The sequence below is a fragment of the Myxocyprinus asiaticus genome, chromosome 36 (genome assembly GCF_019703515.2).
Source record: "Myxocyprinus asiaticus isolate MX2 ecotype Aquarium Trade chromosome 36, UBuf_Myxa_2, whole genome shotgun sequence".
Classification (NCBI taxonomy): Eukaryota; Metazoa; Chordata; class Actinopteri; order Cypriniformes; family Catostomidae; genus Myxocyprinus; species Myxocyprinus asiaticus.
In genome coordinates, this window is record NC_059379.1 from 26,562,548 (window position 1) to 26,586,450 (window position 23,903).

The window sequence follows — 23,903 nt, forward strand, 5'->3', positions numbered from 1 at the left end:
TAGTGGCATTTAACAAATTGAATTGTATTTTATAGATTTGTATTTTTAAACAGCAAATTTTGTGTTCTGAATTTTTTTAGAGGCGAAATTAGCTGTAAATATTCAGATTATAAAATTTACAGCAGAAGAAATTCAATATTCAAAATTCAACATAGAATTCAATATTCTAAAATTCAGATCTTACAGAAAGTAGGCCAGAGGTCAAGCTTCCGGGTTCCACAGGGAAAAGTAGAGGATTTCAGATAAGTCGAATGGAGCATTTTGGACAGTTACAGAGCTACAATGGCAATTCCAGCATTATGGATGTGAAATTTGCAGTTAAACTCCATCGTTACGGACGTGACAGTTGTGAAAGCGGCACTATTTGATGAGGGGAAAATCACAACGCTGAAACTTGTAGACTTTGATCTCTGAGACATCTGTATGATATAACCATCTGAGAATCACATATATAATTATATAATCTTAACCTCTAAAATGTTACGGACGTGACACAGTGCTGAAACACAATAATATCATGAATGTGGCTCTTATAATGTAAAAAAAAAAAAAAAAAATGGTGCAGTTATGAAAGTGTGCATATTTTTCATAGAATTCTTTATCTCTTGGGAAAATGATTATTGTTAACATAAAGTGAAAACAAATAGTCCTTCAATCCCTTCTTTTGCAATTATAAAATATAGCTGTTTCACTAAAACAATATGTATTCAAATAAGTTGATACTTTCTGTACAAAGCTAACGTATGTTGATATGTTGATGTTGAGTTGATGAACAAATGGTCTCCCTTCTATACTTTAAACACTCATGAAAATGCATTATGGACGTGACCGTTATGGATGCTTCATATCAAATCATATGTGTCAATGAGAGAATCACAACCATCAGTGCTCCTTCTTTCACTATGATTATTCTGATATAGATGACTGACAATTGCTTTGATTTGTGACTTGTTTCAAGCTACTGCATTATAGTCAGCATTTGGGAAGGGACCATTTTGACAAACATGCTCTCAGCAGCCAATATTTAAAAAGCCAATAACCACACAAAACAAATTGCAGTCAGCACAAACCATATTTATCCTCACTACAAATTATTTTGTATTTAACAGTCGGAGTGGTCATTTATTATTAAGGATAAAGGCATGTAACGCAACATGTTCATGTTGGCATCTGTCTAATTTGGCTAGCTTCCGTCAAGTGACTATTGAAATTTCACCAATATCCAGTAGAGTTTGGTTGACTGCACATCCTTTGACGAGATCAACAAAAAATAAGCAAAAGGGAAATGTTTTTTTCCTCCTTTTTAAAAGTTGTATTATTGGCATTTATCAATGTTTCTCCCTGCTACATGTGACCCAATGACTTGTGATACATTTTGGGGTCTCAACCTACAGTTGAGAACTACCAGTTTTAAGAACAATGGTATTGCCATCTGATACCAATCCTGAATTATGATACTGCCAGAGTAGTTTTCTGTAAGGGCAACAATGATAAAGACAGTTTTTGTTTACTTGAGAGGCTGTGGCTCCCCCTGCTTCCTCCAGTCTGTCAGTCAGGTCATCCAGTTCACGGGTCAAGTCAGCTCGCTGCTTTTCCACCTATGAAAGAAAATGAACTTGAATTTACAGTGCTTTTGTTGCTTTGTAATACTAGCTAAATCTAAATGCATAATTTTTGGAGGTGTTCCACTTTAAATTGAGATGAAAAAGAGACAATCCATTTGCAGGTCAGGGCACGAGTGTGTGTGTACAGTTCAAGTGGGGCTGGTGACAGATGTGGGGATGTGATTAGAATCAACCATAATGGTCTAGTTTGATGGGTTAGACTAAAAACATTTGTGCTTACTCTCTTAAGTGCAGAGGAAAGTATATGAATTGATAGCTCATTTGTACAAAAATGTGATAAATGTATGATGACACAACCACATAGCAACATTGAATGCACATACCCCTTCATAGTATTTAATTTGATGATGATCAGCTTAGTTAATATGAACTGATTTTATTTCATGGTTGCAGTTAAAAAAAAGGGGGCACTTAAAGGTATGACACTTAAAAATGTTAGCAAATTATGCTATTTGCATGTTTACTAAAAACTGACATTATGTTATAAAAGTTCAAAAAAGTCTAAGACATGATGAACACCAAGACTCACAAGGCCAATAACTGACTCATACGTTCAACATAAACCAATAATAACATTTTAACTAAACACACATGCAGATGATGTTTGCCGATCCCATTGTTGAAAAGAGCAAAAAATATCCTCACCAACTGCTGTCGAACAGATGGTTTGTAAAATGAACAAACAAGAAAATAGTTTGTACTGCAACATATGAAAGCATATCTTGAACACAAAAAAGCTAGTGGTTCTAAAATTGTGGTCTGTGATGTATTCAAAGTGGTCCGCAAGTTGATTGGCTGATTAAAAACCAAAAGACCCAAATAAATAAAATCATTATACTTAACAAAAAGCAACAACATTGGATTAATCGACTGATTAATTAACTCATAACAGTAAATTAACTGAATTTTTTAACATAATAAATTGTTTTTGTTCTCACTTCAATAACATAACTGACAGTTATACATCAGTGTACGAAAGTGTTCAGCTCCTTAGCTAGCCAGAACCAAACTGATCTCACTGTGAATTCGGCAACAGTTGTTCGCAGTGTTGGGGAAGCTACTTTGAAACTACAGTCAAGCTACTCTTTTGAAAAAGTAGTTTGCTACACTGCAAGTTACTGTCAAAAAGTAGCTAGCTACATTGAAGCTACTTAATGAGGCATTTTTTACAATGTTATTATCAAACCAATAATATTAATAACATTAATAACAGTAGAATTTGCATGCCACTCCCCCCGACATACGGGTATAAAAGGGAGGCTGGAATGCGGATTCATTCAGATTTTTTCTTCGGAGCCGAGCGGTTGTATTTCAGCGAGCTGAATACTACTACTGATCCATTCACCTCTTCAGAAGCGCGTGCTGTTGGATATATGGTGCATTCCAGCGGCTTTCTCTCCACTCTGCACTCCACTGCAGACTACGCCCCTGGGTGCTTCGACAGCGCTTTAAAAGAATTTATTTCCTCTAAAGAGTATATTTCCTCTATCAGAGCAGGCACAGTGACATTGAACGTCTTTTTAAAGATGCGTCTTTTTAAAGATGCCCTTCCGTTCCCCCCTGCTGGTCCTTCTACCTATGGGTACGAGGCCACCCTGGTTGATGCTGAAGGCGATTCGGGGGCTTCAATGGGTACGGTTCCGCCAGGTAAGCCCCCACGGACTGCCCACTCCCCGGTACGCTCGTTTGCGCCCGTCCAGTTCTGGGATGAGACAGGCAGCTCGCCTCAGTGCCAGCATAATGTCTCTTTCGGACCTCGTGAGCTGGATGAGATGTTGATCGCTGCATCAGAGAGCGCCGTGGTGATGACTCGACCGCCATGCTTGCCCGGGCCGCCTCGAGTGTTGGGCTTGAGTGGAAACCTCCACCCGCCCCTGAGCACTCGCGGCTTGACGTCTGGTTTCTGGGTTCGACGCGCCGCTCGCGGCCACGCCCCCCCTCCAGTCCCCTTCTTCGCGGAAGTGCACGATGAGCTGATGCGATCGTGGAGGGTACCTTTCGCTGCCCAAACCCAATCCTTCAGTTTGTCTGCTCTCACTACCCTCGACGGTGGGGCGGCTGAGGGTTATGCCATGATACCCCAGGTGGATAAGGCAATCGCGGCACACCTGTGCCCGCTGAGCGCCACCACCTGGCGGAGTCGACCGACACTCCCTTTCCGAGCCTGTAGGACGACTTCGTCTCTGACAACTAAAGCCTACAGCACTGCCGGTCAGGCCGCCTCCGCCCTGCACACCATGGCCCTCTTACAGCTCCATCAGGCCAAGGCTTTGAAAGAGCTACACGAGGGTAGTTCTGATCCCAGTGTGCTACAAGAGCTGCGCTCAGTGACCGATCTCGCCCTTCATGCGACTAAGGTCACAGCGTGTGCACTCGGGCAGACGATGTCCACGCTTGTGGTCCAGGAGCACCACCTGTGGCTGAACCTGGTTGAGATAAGGGACGCAGACAAGGCGCAGTTCCTTAACGTGCCCATCTGCCAGGTCGACCTCTTCTGCGACACCGTCGAGGACTTTGCCCAGCAGTTCTCAGCAGTGAAGCAACAGACGGAGTCCATTCAGCACATCTTACCCCGATGCGGCTCAAGAGTGCGCACCCCGTCTGTTCACCGAGGGCGTCCCCCTGTGGCAACAAAAACTCAACCGGCTCCGCCCCAGCCGGCATAGAGCCCCCCCAAGAGAGGGATACCCCCCGCTTCTCGGTCGGCCGCAAAGACCCCCAGGAGGGCTCACAAGCACCCCTGAGATGGGACACCCGAGGATCGTGATGTCTGCGGGAACTCTGGAGCTGGTAGCCAGACCACACCATCCCCCGGTGGAGGGCCGGGAGGAAAACCTTTTGTTCCCTTTTACTTTTCTGTTCTGCGGTACCCAAATTGTCAAAAAAAGCAGTTTCCTCTCTCCTCAGGTCACACTGCCAGTGCTCACGGTCGCCATCTCCATGGCTACTGGACACCGAGCGCCTGCAGCCTGGCCCTCAGGAACGCGGCCCCCCGCCTTCGCGTGCCCCGCTGCATCACACAAACCACACCCCCAGCCGGCCGGTGGTGACGAGTCTCGAGGATGGCCAGAGAGGCCCTCCTCCTCAGTCGCCGGCCTGCCTTACGCCGGACACACAGAGCAAGGTAAGTGCTTCGAGGGTCCCCTCAGCACGGCTGCCTCGGGTCGGAGCACCGCTCCCCGACGCAGCACTCCCTGCTCCCCCCCGCCGCGAGGCCCCACCCCCAGGAACATCGGATGCGATCCTTCCATCATTGCCCCATGCCCGGAGTTTGGACACGTGGCTATCGCTTTCCAACACGTCGCGCTGTCTGGCCAGAACCATCACTCCAGCCGAGGTGAGACAGGGGTTTTACAGCCCTTACTTCATCGTTCCCAAGAAGGGTGGTGGGTTGCAGCCAATCTTGGACCTGCGAGTTCTGAACTGGGCCTTGCACAGACTCCCATTCAAGATGCTGACGCAAAAGCTCATTTTTACGTGCATCCGGCATCAAGATTAGTTCGCGGCGGTAGATCTGAAGGACGCATACTTTCACATCTCAATTTTACTTCGACACAGACCCTTCCTATGGTTCGCGTTCAACGGTCGGGCATATCAGTACAAGGTCCTCCCCTTTGGCTTGTCCCTGTCCCCTCGAGTCTTCACGAAGGTCACAGAGGCAGCCGTTGCACCGTTAAGGGAAGTGGGCGTTCGCATACTCAATTACCTCGATGACTAGCTGATTATAGCGCACTCTCGAGAGTTACTGTGTGCACACAGGGCCCTGGTGCTCATGCACCTCAGCCGTTTAAGGCTTCAGGTCAGCTGGGAAAAGAGCAAGCTCTCCCCGATTCAGAGCATCTCTTTTCTCTCCATGGAGTTAGACTCAGTGTCAATGATAGCGTGCCTCACATGCGAGTGCGCGCTGTCGGTGCTGAACTGCCTGAACTAATCCAGGTGGGAAATGTCGGTCCCACTGAAGTACTTTCAGAGGCTCCTGGGGCATATGGCATCCTCAGCAGCAGTCATGCCACTCGGGTTGATGCATATGAGACTGTTACAGCACTGACTCCAGACCCGAGTCCCGAGGTACGCATGGCACCGCAGCACACATCGCGTGGCTCTCACGTCTGCCTGCCACCACCTTTTCAGCCCTTGGACAGACCTTGCATTCCTGCGGACTGGAGTCCACATACAGCAAGTGTCCAGGCATGTCGTGGTTACGCTGGGGCACCGTGTGCAACGGGCATGCAGCCGCTGGCTCCTGGACAGGACCTCGCCTGCATTGGCACATCAACTGCCTCGAGTTGCTGGCAGTACAGCTCGCCCTGCGGAGGCTATTGCCATTGATCCAGGGCAAGCACGTGTTGGTCTGGATGGACAACACGATGACAGTGGCTTATATAAACAGCCAAGGTGTTTTACGCTCTCGTCGCATGTCGCAACTCGCCCATCACCTCCTCCTCTGGAGTCAGTGGCGACTCAGGTCGCTGCGGGCCATTCATATCCCTGGCAACCTCAACGCCACAGCAGATGCTCTGCCATGGCAGGTGACGCTCAGGAGAGAGTGGAGACTCCAACCCCAGGTGGTCCAGCTGATTTGGAGTTGATTCAGCAAGGCACAGGTAGACCTGTTCGCCTCCTGGGAATCCTCCCACTGCCCGCTCTGGTATGCCCTGACAGGAGCTCTTCAATAAGATGGCCTTTAACTCGACTGACACTAGGGGCTTGAACGGGGCTCTCCATAGGCCTAAAAGGACCACGGAGAGGTCCCATGAGGGAAAGAGGCGCGGCCTAGGAGGGTTCAACCTCCTGGCGCCTCTCAGGAACCTGATGATCAGGTCATGCTTACCGAGAGAATTACCTTCAACAGTGTCGTGGTGTGCTGCTATAGCAGCTACATAGACCTTGAGAGTGGAGGGGGACAGCCGCCCGTCCAACTTCTCTTGCAGGAGGGAAAGCACTGACCCGACTGCGCACCTCTGGGGGTCTTCGCTACGGGAAGAACACCACTTAGCGAAGATACGCCACTTCAGGGAATAGAGCTGCCTTGCAGAAGGAGCTCTGGCCTGAGTGATCATGTTAACCACTGCGGGCGGTAGACCAGTTAGGTCTTCCGCATCCTGTCCAGGGACTACATCGACACAACGTCGAGTGAGTGACAGAAGGGGAACGTCTCGGTTACCGTCGTAACCTCTGTTCCCTGATGGAGGGAATGAGACGTTGTGTCCCTTTTGCCACAGGCTGAACTACACCATTGTAATGGCTGGGACCTTGTCTCGGCTCCTCAGTGCAAAAACCTGAATGAATCCGCATTCCAGCCTCCCTTTTATACCCGTATATCAGGGTAGTGGCATGCAAATTCTACTCGCCAATTCTCATTGGCCTTTTCTCAAAGATCTGAAGGTGTCTCGGGCTCTCAAGATCAACCCCTAGTGTCACTACATCGACACAACGTCTCATTCCCTCCATCAGGGAACGGAGGTTACGACAGTAACTGAGACATTTTTAATCTCCTCCTTTATACCCTATAAACTAAAGGAAAATGACCACCATCTTCAATTTCAACTAAACGGAAACATTGAGTAGATATTGAGTAGCCATATCTGTCTGGTCTAATGGCAATTTAATTTTCAGGGAGCAGGTGTACTTTTGGCTTGTGTATTTGCACGGGTGGGGTTCAAATTCCTTTGTGGAAGGCCTCTGGAATATAATGCTGTCAGTTTCTCTTGATGTCTGATGCTATCTGTGAATGAGAGAAGAAAGAACAATGTGACATCTATCTGCAGCTGGGATGTGTTAGATCCTCTGGATGGTGGGTGTTGGTGGGGGGCTAGGGGGGTCCATGAAGGCAGGTAAAGGGACAGAGAGATAAAGGTATGCATGTCGGTGCTTGACTCTCACACTCTACAGTGGATTAGGAAAAGCACAGCTCCATTAGGAATGCCACCCAACATGAAGATATCTTCATGTATATAGCCAAGAGGCATGTCACTCTGTAAGCCAATATTCATGCACATGTTTTATTAGACATTTTGTTGCTTACAGCAATAGAAAGATCACAGTGCTCAATAATGTCACCTTTTAAAAGGTAACTATCTCCGGTAGCTTGCAACACAAGTACCTATAAGTACTGGGCTTCAGCCATCATGACATCAATAGATGTGCTTTGCAAAGATTTTAAGCTTGTTTATCTGTACAGTGCTTTCATTTTTGGTCATGCAGAAACCACCTACCCAGACAAATGAAAACTGATTAATTAATGAAAGTCAATAACAGATTTGGTTTCTATGTAAATGAGTCTTAATAAAAAATATGCCTTATTCATAAAAATGTGCTGTTCTAATATGATGGCACAAAAAATTGACAAGTTGCTTATGAAAGTTTGTGTACCCTGAAATCAACCACATTCATCAGAGTTACTGACAAGCACCATTACCCGTCAGACATTTTTGCATTAAATCAAAATGTGAATACATATCCCTGTAGCTCAGCCTTAGAGACACAGATTCCCTATCTGTCACCCACTCGATGTTGTGTCGATGTAGTGACACTAGGGGTCACTCTTGGGAGCCCGAGACACCTCTGGTCTTTGATAAAAGGCCAATGAAAATTGGCGAGTGGTATTTGCATGCCACTCCCCCGAACATACGGGTATAAAAGGAGCTGGTATGCAACCACTCATTCAGATTTTCTCTTCGGAGCCGAACGGTCATGCTCACTGAGCTGAATTCCCACGACTGTTCATTCACCTCTGCTGGATCTGATGGCACATTTCAGCAGCTTCTCCCTCCTCTGCACTGGTGCACCACAGAGAATGCCCCTGGGCGCTTCGGCAGAAATAAGAGTATATTCCTCTAAAAGAATATATTTCTCTAAAAGAGCATATTTCTCTAAAAGTGCGGCACACACGGAACGTCTTTTTAAATACGCATCTTTTTAAAGATGCCTTTCCTTTGTGTGTTATTCCTGGTTGCGCTCATTATCTCTCACCTTCTGACGGTCACGATCACTGTCTTTCGTGTCTGGGCACTGCTCACGCGGAGACAGCGTTCATGGATGGGTCATGTACTCATTGCGAGGACATGTTCATGGCAACAATGCGGTCGCGGCTTGCCTTCGTAAGAAAGCAAGCCACCCCAGAGGCTCCCAGCCTTGGTCCTTTTACCCATGGGTATGAGGCCAGCGTGGCTAGCACTGGGGGCGATTTGGGGACCCCAATGGGACCGCCTCCGCCGGGTATCCCCCCGTGGACCTCCCATTCCCCAGCATGCACGTCTGCCCCTATCGGGCTTCCGGATGAGTCCGCCGGCTCGTCTCACGGCGAGTTCGACCTCTTATTCGGAGCCCGCGAAAGTGATCAGCTCTCGAGCGCAGCATCGGAGAGCAGGCTCGTCCACTCAGATGCAGAAGCCTCAGCTGGGCTCCTCCCTTCAGGGACGATTGCCCAGTCACAGGCTGACGCGGAGATGACGACATGCTTTCCCGGGCAGCCGCGAGCGTCGGCTAGAGTGGAACCCTCCGCTCTTCCCTGAACCCTTGCTGCTCGATGATTGGTTCCTGGGCTCACGGCGCCGCTCAAAGCCACGCCCCGCCCCCGTTCCTTTCTTCCCGGAAGTGCATGAAGAGCTGACAAGATCGTGGGAGGCACTTTTTACTGCCCGGTCCCAATCTTTTCAGCTTCCCTGCCCTCACTACTCTCGATGGTGGGGTGGCCAAGGGCTATTTGGCAATCCCCCGGTGGATAAAGGCGCTCGCGGTGCACCTATGCCCGCAGAGTGCCGCCACCTGGCGCGGGTGCCCAAAGCCCCCGTCCAAGGCCTGTGGGCTTACGTCGTCTCTGACGGCCAAGGCCTACGGTGCCGCTGGACAAGCTGCCTCCACCCTGCACGCCATGGCTCTCCTGCAAGTCTGCCAAGGTGCTAAAGGAACTGCACGAGGGCAGTTCCGCCCCCGGGATTGATGCAGGAACGGCGCTCAGTGACCGACCTCGCTTTACGAGCGACGAAGGTCACGTCGCGGTCTCTCGGGTGGACGATGTCCACATTAGTGGTCCAGGAGTGCCATCTTTGGCTCAACCTGGTCGAGATGGGTGAGGCTGACAGGACACGGTTCCTTGCTGCCCCTATCTACCAGGCTGGCCTATTTGGCAACACCGTCAAGGACTTTGCCCAGCAGTTCTCGATGGTGGAGCAGCAGACGGAGGCTATCCGGCATATCCTGCCTCGGCGCGGCTCAAGATCCCGCACCCCGTCTGCTTGTCGCCAAGGGCGTCCCCCTGCGGTGACTGCACCGGCTCCGCCGCAGCCCGCCCCTTCGGCCCGACCCCGGCATAGAGCCCACCGCAGGAAGCAGACGCCACCCATCTCGCAGTCGCCAAGAACCCATGAAAGGCTTCAAAGCGCCCCTGAGACGGGCGACCCAGGGATGACGAAACCCGCTGTTCTGGAGCTGGTAAGCAGACCACTCCATCCCCCGGTCAAGGGCTGGGAGGAGAATCTTTTTGTTACCTTTGCATTTAATTGCGCTGCATGCCCAAGTGGCTGTAGTACCCAAGAGTTCAGCAAGATCGGTTTCCTTGTTCCCTGGGTCACGTATCTGGTGTGCACGGCCGTCATCACGACCACCGTCCACCACTCTATTTGGCAGGTTTGGCGCTCCAGCGGTGGTCTTCTGCCCCTGAGCGCCCAGCTGTGGCACAAATCCGCCCCCGATGTGACAGTCTCCACGGATTACGAGGACAGGCCTCTTCCTCCCCTGTCCCAGGTTGTTCCGGGGGTGGTCACAAGGAGCCAGGTAAGTACTTCAATGTCCCTGGGCTCAGCACGGCCACGACATGGTGTGGCACCTCGAGCTCCACCCCGCCATGAGGCCCGCCCCACCGCAAGGCCCCATTTGCCGGTACATCTGATGAGATTGTCCCTTTGGTTCCCCTCACGAGGAGCTTGGATGCGTGGCTTGCATCTGTCGTGATGGCTGGTCCAGACCGTCCGACTCGGCTACGTGATTCAGTTCGCCAGGTGTCTGCCCAGGTTCAGCGGTATCCACTTCACCTTGGTGAAGGACGAAAATGCTGCTACCTTGCGTGAGGAGATCGTCACCCTCCTACGGAAGGGTGCGACAGAGCCTGTCCCTCCGGCTGAGATGAAGAAGGGGTTTTACAGCCCCTACTGCATCGTACCGAAAAAAGGTGGTGGGTTGCGGCCAATCTTGAATCTTGAAAGATGCTGATGCAAAAACGCATTCTGGTGAGCATTCGGCATCAAGATTGGTTCGCGGCAGTAGACCTGAAGGATGTGTACTTCCATGTCTCGATTCTACCTCAACACAGACGCTTCCTGCGGTTTGCATTCGAGGGTCAGGCGTATCAGTACAAGGTCCTCCCTTTTGGCCTGTCCTTGTTTCCTCGCATCGTCACGAAGGTCGCAGAGGCAGCCCTTGCCCCATTAAGGGAAGTGGGCATTCTCAACTATCTCGACAACTGGCTAATCCTAGCTCACTCTCGGGACATGTTGTGTGCACACAGGGACTTGGTGCTCTCACACCTCAGCCCACTAGGGCTTCGGGTCAACTTGGAAAAGAGCAAGCTCCTTCTGGTTCAAAGCATCTCTTTCCTCGGTTTGGAGTTGGACTCAGTCTCTTTGACAGCACGCCTCACGAATGAGTGCGCACAGTCGGTGCTGGCCTGTTTGAAGGCGTTCAAACAGAAAATAGCGGTTCCACTGAAACTCTTTCAGAGGCTCCTGGGGAATATGGCATCCTCAGCGGTGGCCACCCCGCTCGGGTTGATGCATATGAGACCGCTTCGGCACTGGCTTCAGACTCGAGTTCTGAGATGGGCATGGCGCCGTGGGACACATCGCGTGGTCATCACGCCGGTCTGTCACCATCTTTTCAGCCCTTGGACTGACCTCTCATTTCTACGGGCAGGTGTTCCCCTAGAACTGGTCTCCAGGCATGTCGTGGTCACGATGGATGCCTCCAAAACGGGCTGGGGCACTGTTTGCAACAGGCACGCAGCCGCCGGCTTGTAGACTGGCCCGTGAATGCATTGGCACATCAGCTGCCTCGAGTTGTTGGCAATTCTGCATGCCCTGCGGAGGTTTCGGCCGTTGATCCAGGGCAAGCACGTGTTAGTTCAGACAGACAACACAGCAACGGTAGCATATGTCAATCGCCAAGGTGGTCTGCGCTCTCGTTGTATGTCACAACTCGCCCGCCGTCTCCTCCTCTGGAGTCAGCAGCACTTCAAGTCACTGCGAGCCACTCACATCCCAGGCAACCTCAACACTACAGCGGACGCGCTGTCATGCACCATGAGTGGTTGCATACCAGCTCCTTTCATACCCGTATGTCCGGGGGAGTGGCATGCAAATACCACTTGCCAATTTTAATTGGCCTTTTATCAAAGTCCAGAGGTGTCTCGGGCTCCCAAGAGTGACCCCTAGTGTCACTACATCGACACAACGTCTCGTTCCCTCCATCAGGGAACGGAGGTTATGCAAGTAACCATGACGTTCTGGTTCCATGGAAACCACATTAACATGGTAATGGTCACATCAACATTTTCACTCTAGAATTACATTTTTACTCCACTGACCATTAGTGTTGGGGTTTGAGTTAGGGTGTAGAGTTAATAAAATACGAATTCCTGTTGACGTTACAACATCATTTAATACAACTCAATTTTGGAGCCATTCTGTTGACGTTTCACATGCACTGCAAAAAATCATTGTCTTACTGAGTATTTTTGTCATGTTTTTCAGTAAAAATCTAAACATTCTTAAAACAAGAGAAATTTACTTGAGAAGCAAAATTACATATTTGGTCTTGTTTTCAAAGAAATCTAACAAAATCTAGTAACATTTCTGCTTATAATAAATTTAAAAAATGCCAATGGGGTAAGAAAAAACAAAACTTGATTCAAAGAGAAAATAAGTTTACTTTTCTTACCCCACTGGCAGTTAGTTTTCTCTTGTTTTAAGCATAAACCCCACCAAATTGTGTTAGATTTCTCAGAAAACTAGACTTAATATCTTAACTTTTCTTAAGGATGTTTAGATATGTCTATCAGAAAATGAGACAAAACTACTTAGTAAGATTTGTTTTATTTTTATTTTGTAGTGTGGAACAAGCTATCCATCCACATAATTTCGGCCACTGGGGGGGCAGTGATTCAAATTCCATTAAGCACAAACCGATTTCAGCAGCAAAGCTTTCGACCTACTGTTGCCGAATTCAGTGTAATCAATCTGTTTGTTCGTCTGGAGCAAATAATACTATTACCATCCACAAAAAGCAGGTAGTAAATGGGATTTTTTTGACTGTAATTGTGCCATTACTTGATTATTGCATAATCACTTCATTGAGACAGCGTTTGCAAATAAACAGTGCTATCAGTGAACACAATTCTTTCTCAGCGATTTACCCACTCAGACTTTCAGTGCTTTTATCCATCAGACTGCTGTCATATGGCGACGTCCTGCTTAACTGCAGTGTTGAATAGGTATTAGGTGTCTCTAAGGGACAGTTTGACTGACATAAGTTGAGCTGTGACAAGGGTTGCCCCGTCTGCTGATTTGAAACAAACTGGCTGTATTATTCCAGGTGCAGATGATTTGGGCTGAACCAGAGGCGTAGTCTCTGCTCCCCCCTCCTCACCCTCCACAGGGTGTCTGCTCCTACGCTCTCTGCCCCTCAGAGCAAACACAACTCAAACCAATGCCATACTCATTCCACACAGCCCCTGACATGACCTCCCTTCCACCTGATACCTGATACCTTTCTGATCTGTTCAGGATTAGGAGTGCTTGCTACACAGCCATATTACCATATCAGACCAGATGGCTGTCATCAATCACAATTAATTCATTTTCATTGTGAGGTCAAGACTTTAATACAGTGTTACATGTCATATCCCACTCAAATGACTGCGTATAGAAGGCAGTGTTGGGGAGGATATTTAGAAAATGTATCTTGCCAAGTAATGTAGATAAATAGAGTCAAGCTGGACTTTTGCAAACATAGCTACTAATACTAATACACTAAGCTACTATACTAGCAAAAAGTAGATAACTATATAGAAGCAATTTAAGGGCAAAATATCATTATATATAGCCATCTATTTCTAACTATATCTGATCATCTAATTTAAAATCAGAGTCGTATGTTTTTCCATGGATTTTCGAAATAATGAACAAACATTCTCAAAGTAAGCAGCATTTAACTGACAAAATATTTTGCTATAAAAAAAAAAAACACAAAACAGTATGACAAAAAAGCACTGATGCAAGTGTTTTGTCACACTACACTGCTACTTGATAGAAAAAATAGCTTGTTCCTTAAAAAGCTACACTATTTTGAAGACTGAGGAACTACTGTGACTACTGAAAAAGCTGAAAAAGTTAATAGCAACTGTGCTTTTTTACCTTGCACTACTTTTGCCTTATGCTTTAAAGGAGATTTTGAAGATTGACGTTAGCCTCTAATGGTTTCCAGGTACATTTAGGTACTTTTAAAAATGTAAGTGCCGCAAATACCTCATCAGTCAAAAAGTCCTAGATAAGCTAATGGGTGACATTCAGTGTGCTGGGTCTTGCTTATCTGAAAATCCTTTGGAAAAAGATCTAAACTAAACTTGTGTGTTTAGGGGATGCTGGGCTGAAAAAGAGCTTAAAGTCCATTAAAACACTTAGGACGTTCATTAAAAGGATAGTAACCCAAAAATTTAAATTATGTCATAATTTCTTCACCCTTATGTTGTTCCAAACCCCAAAAGTCTTTTTTTACCCCCTCAGTGGAACACAAAAGAGATGTTAGGCAAACTTTAGCCTTATTTAGCATTCACTTTCATTGTATGAAAAAAAAAAAAAAAGATGTAGTGAAAATTATTGGTGACTGAGGCTAACTGAATATTCTGCCTAACAATTGTTATATCTCATGGTAGAAGGAAAGTCATACGGGTTTAGGACAACTAGGGTGATTAAATGATGACAGAATGTTCATTTTTGGGTGAACTATCCCTTTAAGTTTGTGCTAGCGTTCTTTGTTGTACCTTGGACCGTAGGCCTCTCTCAGCCTCCAGTTCTTCCTCCAGTTCCTCAATACGGACCTGTGGGATTAAAAAAAAACTGGTTAACATTACTCTTGGCCTTTACAGAACTCACATACAATCATAGTACATGCTTGGTATACTGTAGTATATAGTACACAGCTTAGCAATTACTCATGAAATTATTACATGAACTTATTAAGAATTATTGATGCATGACATGCTTCCATTTTAGTAAACATTCTGCTAACATTCTGTTATCTCTGCATAATTTTTTCAAATCAGAAAAGAAATTACAGAAATTATTTTTGCAATTCTGTTTGGTGATGCTTGTGGCGCATTACACACTTCAGCTTTAACGATGGAAAGGCTGTAGCTTTTATCATGTTATCAAGAGGATTTTCATGCTCATTTTATTATGTATTTGTGATAATGCTGATTAGCTAGGCAGAAGAAAAAACATTTCTGGCAAATGGACACAGTGGATAAAATGCAACAAAATAAACCAAATGTTTTTTTTTTTGTTTGTTTGTTTTTTTGCATTGCATTGCATTGCATTGCATTCATCTTTATGCAGAAAAAAAAAATCCTTTCTTTCTGCAGTAAATAAGTCAAAATCTAAGATAAGGTCTCCAATCAGGGTGGCGGTATAATCATACAGTGTGCAACCACAGAGGAAGACTGAACAGCCAACCAGATGGGACATGCTGGAATTCTTGTGAAAATATCACAAAGCAAATATTCAGGGTCGTCTTTAAAATACTTTTTCGTGTACAAACAACAAAAACTAAGTGCTCCAATATACTCCAATTTGTCACCATCTAGTTTTTAAAATTATAATATTACAAATAACAAGGGGGAAACAAACAAACAAATAAAATTCACTATTTAAGATGTAAATTTTAGTAATGACGTTCCTATTGACATAAATTTAAGACTACAAGTGCAAGCACCATCATAAATGTCTAGTGGCACAATTTTGAGATATCTTCATGTCTGCGGCAGGAAGTTTGTCTGAGCTGTATAGCTGGAGGACATCCCATAACATACATGCTGACAACCTGAGATCAAACTAATTCAGCACCACACACACACACACACACACAGACACACACACACACACACACACACACACACACACACACAGAGAGAGAGAGAGAGAGAGATTCAACACAAACCCAAAGGCCTAAATGACTCACTCCTACTTCAAAATAGCTGAATTGTAAAACAAAGTACAGTTCATGACATTGATATTTTGATATTTTGCGCAAGCAAGGACAAGCAGAAATTTGAGCGATACAAAGCACAACACATCCAACAAGAAGGTGCAAAACCACAAACCATGAAAAATGAAAGAAAGCCAGTGAAGAAGAATACTCACATGCCAGCGAAGGACTTCAGCAGAGAGCACAGCCATGACCAAGCAGCAGTCACACCGAGTCAAACTGGCACACACACACACAAACACAAGCTCACCTCGGCAGGCTGCAAGAAAATCCACACCCCCTTTACACTAACTGAGCAAATCTCCAAACTCTCTCTACACACACACGCACACATCTCAGTGGGTTAAATCCATAAACTTCTATTGTTTTTATACAAAGCTATAATTACTGTAAATGATCTCTAAACCACACCCTAACACTTTCACTAAAAGAAAACCTTAGCAGCTTTGTTTATGAATCGCTTTTTTAATTTTAGATGTCCTCAATTGTCTGCAAAAGGGCAATATGTCAGATTTAGCTCACTTTTGGACACACACACACACACACACACACACATCTTTCATCAACAGGTGCTTGGAAGATTGATTGTAGGCAATTGTGCTCACATATCATTATATACAAAATACATTATCCTGCCATGGTGTAATCATTAGCTGTTAAGTTATTCCCAACTGTCGAATTTGTATAATTACACAATCTTATACCTTTACTCTTTAGCAATTTCTCTGATGCCTTAACCATCATAGATGACTATAAATTGATAGCATGTGTGAGACGGCCTGCTGTGTCCAAGAGATACTCAACAGCAGGTTGCTACACACCCCACACTGCTCATGGACCAACACACAAACCATCAGATTTCAAACATCTGACAGAGGGAAAGCTCAGTCTGAGTCAGCATCCAAATCGAAAGAATTGGTATGGACCTCATCGGGCCATTAGAATGGGCAGAACGCGGGCACCGCTTTGTGTTGGTTCTGGTGGACTATGCAATGCCATATCTGGAAGCAGTGCCTCTGCGCAGCATTTTAGTGCAAATTGTTGCGGAGGCACTCTTCAGAATCATCTCCCAAGTGGGGATTCTGAAAGAAATCCTCACTGATCAGGGCACTACATTTATGTCACGTACACTACGCGAACTGTATGAATTATTGGGTATTAAATCAATTCGGACCAGCGTTTACCATCCCCAAATGGACGGCTTGGTCGGCTTCCCTCATCTCTGCAAGGTTGAGCTACAAGTGGTGCTCCTGGACCACCATAGTGGACATAGTGCCCGAGAGCCCGCACCGTGACCTTCATCGGCTGCAGAGTGAAATCGGTCGCCAAGCGCAGCTCCTGCATCAATCCCGTGTCAGGACTACCCTCGTGCAGCTCTTTCAGAGCCTTGGCCTGGTGGACCTGCAGGATGGCCATGGCATGCAAGGCGGAGGCAGCCTGTCCAGCAGCACTGTAAGCCTTGGCTGTCAAAGACGACGTGAACTTATAGGTCCTGGATGGGAGCCTAGGATGATTCTGCCAGGTGGCGGCATTTTACGGGCATAGGTGCACCGCAATCGCCTGTTCCACCCGAGGAACCTCCATGTATTCAGATAGAAGACAAAGGCAGGCCTAACACAGTCGTAAAACTAACTCAGGCCCCCATATCAAGTCATAAATCTTACTGATAAAAACCGCACCAAAATCAAACAAAGGAAGTCCTAAACAGACTACAAATCCCATGAAGCCTTGCTCACTAAAGGATCGAACTTTCAACTCCTATTGGATGAGGCACATGACAGAATGCACCTCAATCATGACATCATCAGGAGTAGAAATACCTCTGAAATGCTTCCAGGATTTGCTTCCAGCAACTTTGCTCGCCGTGCGTAGACGCAGCTCATCGCTGCTCTCAGGTGCAGCCTTGTGGCACAAGGAAGTAACATACGACTTGAAACTGTGGCCATACAATCTCCATCTCGCTTGACGAGTTGAGATTAGTCTGTGTTCCATGGATCCGAAGGAGACCGCCGAGCAATCCGCATCTTCATCCGTTTGCCTGCAGAAGTGAAGAGAGAAAAGATTTCTCTTCCATCTTCAATCAAGTCGACGTTGCTAATTTCTCCGCCAGCCCGCCGAGAATCAGCAGCCATACTACCCGCTGACAGAGCGAGGAAACGGCCTCCCATCATCACCCGAGCCTCGAGGAACCGAGTCTGAGTTAAAGGACGGATGAACACACATTCTGCATCCTCATGCGATTCAAGTAAGAGGTTTACGTCTGGGCAGAGATAGAATATTATAGTGTGTTATTCTTGTGTATCAAGGTTATTGCTTGTACAGTTTACGGACCGCCATGTCCGCTCATTATTAATACTCAGGGTATTAATTATCACGAATTTGATTTGCTGTATTGTAGTCCAACCACATTTGGACTGTTGTGCATTTCCGCCATCGCAGGTGAGACCGGCAAACTGAGTTTATCCATTAAAGAATCAAAGACCGTGGGACAGTTTACGAGCCGTCCACCGCGTCTCTGAGTGATAAACTAACAGCTGCTTTCTCTCCCACGATCGCGAAATCGGCTTTGGGGCCGTCACTTAATTCTCTCTCTCTCTCTCGTACTAACCACACACACACACACCCACATGCAACCCCTCAAAAACATTCTGGCACACATTTTTGGCTAGTAGATAGCTTCGTGATAAAGCTCAGCTTTGTCCCTAAGCTACCATTGACTGGTTTCTCTCCGCCCACATTCGCGGCCATATTCCCTGGCCGGAAGTCTCGCATGACATACTCTCCACGAGAGTCACGTCCGCCATTTTGTGTGCGTCCCTCCTTACACACACACACACACACTCTCACACACACACCTTATGTGTTATAGGATTATTTTAGTTTCCATATCTAATCATATCACTGTTTAGTTTGTAGTTGTAAGTCGGAAGTTTATTGACTGCATTGTATTAATTATTAATTGATATTACTGCATAAATAAACTTTGTTATATTACAAAGAGAAGTGTTTTGGTTTGTTTTGCATACACCTGTGTCATGCTGACGGGATGTCAGTGCTCGGATTCAAGCCTCCATTCATTGTTTTTTCCCGAAAATCGATATTCTTCGGATGTTGATTTTCCTAAGAAAACAATCTAATATTGAGACTGTTATACTATCTGGTTATTAGTCCCTGATTTCAGGGTGGTGCCCCGTCAAAATGAATCCTTATTAATATTATATTGATTTTTGGTAATTGATAATTATCTTTGATGATTGTTGAATTTGAATGATCAATAAGCTAGTGTTAATTTTAATTAATGCTTCATCGATGTTAAAAATTAATGATTATCTTTGATAATTGTTGATTTAAAGGATTAGAAAAAGCTAACATTGATTCTCATCAATGTTCTATTGATTTTAATAATTAATAATTATCTTTAATAATTATTAATTATTGCTGATAACCAAACCTGCATTTTGCACTACATAATGCACTACATTTACTGGAGCCCCATATGAGGTTTTAATGAGTTACATTCAATTAATCAATTTAAATATTAATTAATAACTAAAGAAATAATTATTAATTATTTCTGATAGTAACACTGATCTAAACAACCAGTAAAGCCCTACACATCAATATTATATACTGTAAACCAAATGTGTACAGTAAATCAATATGTTCATACTTTGTGTTTAATTGACTCACAATAAGATGACTAGTCTCTTGTATTGCAGGTGAAATTTGCCCATCTGTAATAATCTCATTAAAGGAATAGTCCACCTCAAAACGACAATTCTGTCACAATTTACACAATCTTATGTCATTCAAAACCTGTTTGACTTTCTTTCTTATGTGGAACACAAATATGATGTTTTATACTACAGGTCTGTTGAAAGATTGATTCTGATTGGTTGACGGACGTTCTAAGGTGTGCAATTATTTTCCAGTAAACGCATGGCTATGATGTAGTTCCAGGTCTTGAGCGCATAACGGTTCCATATCACTTCGCCAAATTACTTCATTTATTTCAAAGAGTGGTGCAGGCTACCACAGCAAAATAACCAATTAAAACAAAGATACTGGTTGAGTACATCGGATAAGAATGACAAACAATGTCTATAATATCCTAAATTTATTTAAATTTCAATTGAAAAGCGTCCTTGGGCTCCCTCTCTTTCTCTCTCTTTCGCTCTCGTCTCTGCACAGAAAAAAAAATCAAATCAAATCAAATCAAATCCCTTTATTGTCACTCAACCATATACACAAGTGCAACAGTGGGTGAAAGTCTTGGGTGCGGTTCCAAGCAACATAGCAGTATGACAATTACAATAAACATCTGATTTACACATAACACAGTTTACACATCTTGTAACTCAACACAATATACAATATACACCTAATAATATACAATATACAGTATACACAAAATAAGAAGACTGAAATAAATAACCCAGTGTTAAGGGCTCTTCAGCAGGCATTGTAATTAATAGAGCCATAAAAAAAAAGCAAGCTTTGTGTGATACAGTGAATGCCCTGGCTGAAAATGAAAACATGTCCACCCTCACCAACACACAGATCGTCTTTCAACATTATTATAGTAGGCAAGCCCTAGACAAAGACTGTCTGTGTTCTCTAAACAAGCTTTAAGATTATGCAGTGGAGTCTGCAGAGAACCCCTGTGTCAGAGGGGTACTATAGATGGTCAGCCCAGAAAATCGTTCTCTGTCTCTTGTCTTGTCCATCTCATGTAGTCTTTTTTTGTTGCGGAAGGCTCAGTAAAAGATAAGAGAGAGGAACATGAATAACCATGACTCAGTTCAACATGGTTCAAAAGAACTGATACTGAATTAATCTTCATGGTTTGAGGAATCAACAAAATGTCTAAAATCTGGCAAGAGTTACTCTACTTAATTTGCACATCAGCATGGCATTAAAAACAGTTTACAGCTCTTGTGCATATTGACACCAAAGTCCCTGTCAAGGTGCACTCAGTATTTTTTTTGCTAATCGCTAAACTTTTATACAGAAATAAATAGTAATTGTAGTATTTTGTAGTAATTGTATATGTATTTAAAAAAATATGTTTAAAATTATGTACACACATGAGATGAAGACTCAGTCTTAGAGAAAAAGTTGCTTTATTTTATACTGTATGGTGCTGGGGCATCGGCACCAGAACCAGTTTGAAGTGGGGGGCTGCAAACTGGGCTGATTGTGATGTCATCACAACAACATTCCACAATCAGACATGGCCCATTTATACCAGACCAGCTTCCAAGATTGTCAAAATCACAGTGACTGACTAGTTATTTATCTACATAAATATTAGTCAAAAACTGTCTCCTTACATAGTTCGAATGTTGACATAATCTAACTAAAGAGATTCAAATCTGCTTCCACGCCACTGGCACAGAGAGAGACTGGCAAAACACTTGTCATTATATTCACAGTTCAGATGTTCAGATGTTTTATGTGTCTGTTAAATAGTTTGGTAGTCATTTATTGTTTGTGTCTGCACTCAACAACGTTACGCAAACACAATATGCCCTATGTTTTATACAGATTTTAAACCAGCATATTGCAATCGACATTGTGTGACTTGAAGAGGAGTTATTTCCTCATCCCCAATAATAGGATAGAAAGCAATATTTGTTCTTTATCCTACTTTGTCTAATGCTGCTGTCTTTATGACTGATCTGCAATATCAATCTTGTCTTACTGTGAATTAAGACAAATTTCCCTCTTGAAAGAAGAATAACATGAAACCAACATAAAATGTTAAACCCTGTTATTTTACTTGGTGAGGTTAATAAAATTGTGTAATTAGTATATGGTCATTCTATGACTATCACGTAAATCACATCCCGTAAACTATAACTACTTACATAAATATCAGGACTTTTGTATACCGGAACATCTCCTTATGGTTCAACACGTGTCTACAAACAACATAGAATGATAGTGACAGCAAGCCAACGCGCCCTCATCCTCTTTCATTTATATATTTATTATTATTATTATTATTCATGTTCCGGGGCTTTTTCCTTTCATGGTCCGGGGCTTTTTTTTTTTTTTATTATTCATGGTCCGTGGCTTGGGTAGGTTAGCGGTAGACCTGTAGATTTTTTCACTTTTCTTAGTGCAAAGGGCAAAATGGCACGTTCACCTATTCACCTATTTAAATGAAATACATCTGTGCAGGTTTTGGGGACTATTTGGGTGTGTTATTCATTTACATTTAAAAGTAATTGGAGGTTATAGTTAGGTTTCAATTTCTGTTTAATGTTAATTATGATGTTTTATGTTATGACATGGGTTTATTTTTTAGTAACCCTGGGTGAGATTAGTGTTTCTTTGAAGTTAGGTGAGATTCTGCTGTGACCAATCAGCAGACTTGTTATTACAGCCTATCTTTACTAAGAACATAATTGCTGCATTTGAAACTGGGTTCTGCAACAGTATGTACTGTATTTGGTAGAGAATGTGCTAATTTGCTGACTAAAGTTCATTCTTTTAGGTATGCGTGCGAGTAGTATGAATAGATGTTGAACATACTTCATCACATATATAACATAAATCATATTTCACAATCGTGAAAATGATCTGCTCTGGCTTCGTAAATCAAGCTCAATTTAAAGGGATAGTTCACCCAAAAATTAAAATTCTCTCATCATTTACTCACCCTCATGCCATCCCAGATGTGTATGACTTTCTTTCCCTATCTGTCACTCACTCGACGTTGTGTCGATGTAGTGACACTAGGGGTCACTCTTGGGAGCCCGAGACACCTCTGGTCTTTGATAAAAGACCAATGAAAATTGGCGAGTGCTATTTGCATGCCACTCCCCCAGACATACGGGTATAAAAGTAGCTGGTATGTAACCACTCATTCAGATTTTCTCTTCGGAGCCGAACGGTCATGCTCATTGAGCTGAATATCACTGTTCATTCACCTCTGCTGGATCTGACGGCGCATTTCAGCGGCTTCTCCCCCCTCTGCACTGGTGCACTGCAGAGAATGCCCCTGGGCGCTTCGGCAGAAAAACTAGAGAGTATATTTTCTGAAAGAGCATTTTTCCCCTCTAAAAGAGTATATATTTCTCTAAAAGAGCGCACACACGGAACATCTTTTTAAAGACGCGTCTTTTTAAAGATGCCTTTCCGATTATGTGTTATTTCTGGTTGCGGTCGTTATCTCTCAACTTCGGATGGTCATGATCGCTGTCTTTCGTGTCTGAGCGCGACCCACACGGAAGCAGCGTTTGTGAATGGTTCATGTTCTCACTGCGAGAACATGACCATGGCAACGTTGCGGTTCTTACGAAAGCAAGCCACCCCAGCGGCTCCCCGCCTCGGTCCTTCTACCTACGGTATGAGGCCAGCGCGGCTAGCACTGGGGGCGATTTGGGGACCCCAATGGGATCGTCTCCGCCGGGTATCCCCCCGCGGACCTCCCATCTGCCCCAATCGGGCTTCCGGATGAGTTCGCCGGCTCGTCTCATGGCGAGTCTGGCTTCTTGTTCGGAGCTCGCGAAGATGATGAGCTCTTGAGCACAGCATCGGAGAGCGGTCTTGTCCAGTTGGACGCAGAAGCCTCAGCTGGGCTTCCCCCTTCGGGGACGATCGCCCAGTCACAGGCCGATGCCGAAATGACGGACATAATTTCCAGGGCGGCCGCGAGCATCGGGTTAGAGTGGAACCCTCAGCTCTCCCCTGAACCCTCACGGCTTGATGATTGGTTTCTGGGCTCGTGGCGCCGCTCAAAGCAGCCGCGCCCCGCTCCAGTGCCATTCTTCCCGGAAGTGCATGAGGAGCTGACGAAGTTGTGGGAGGCACCTTTCACTGCCCGGCTCCGACTCCGCAGTTCCCCTGCTCTCACTACCCTCGATGGCAGGGCGGCCAAGGGCTATACGGCGATTCCCCCAGTGGATAAGGTGCTCACGGTGCACATATGCCAGCAGAGCGCCGCCACCTGGCGTGGACGCCCTAAGCTCCCGTCCAAGCCCTGTAGGTTCACGTCGTCCCTGACGGCTAAAA

General features: G+C 45.2%; 1 protein-coding gene across 1 annotated transcript in view; it reads right to left on the bottom strand.

Annotated features, from left to right (window-relative positions):
* LOC127427204 (myosin-16-like) overlaps positions 1–23,903 on the bottom strand; it is a 103,799-nt gene that overhangs the window by 20,688 nt on the left and 59,208 nt on the right. Inside the window, exons 9-10 of the mRNA XM_051674676.1 lie at positions 14,659–14,715; positions 1,512–1,598 (exon numbers count right to left, since the gene is read on the bottom strand). Coding sequence (XP_051530636.1) covers positions 1,512–1,598; positions 14,659–14,715 — 144 coding nt within the window. The remainder of the gene's footprint in view (positions 1–1,511; positions 1,599–14,658; positions 14,716–23,903) is intronic.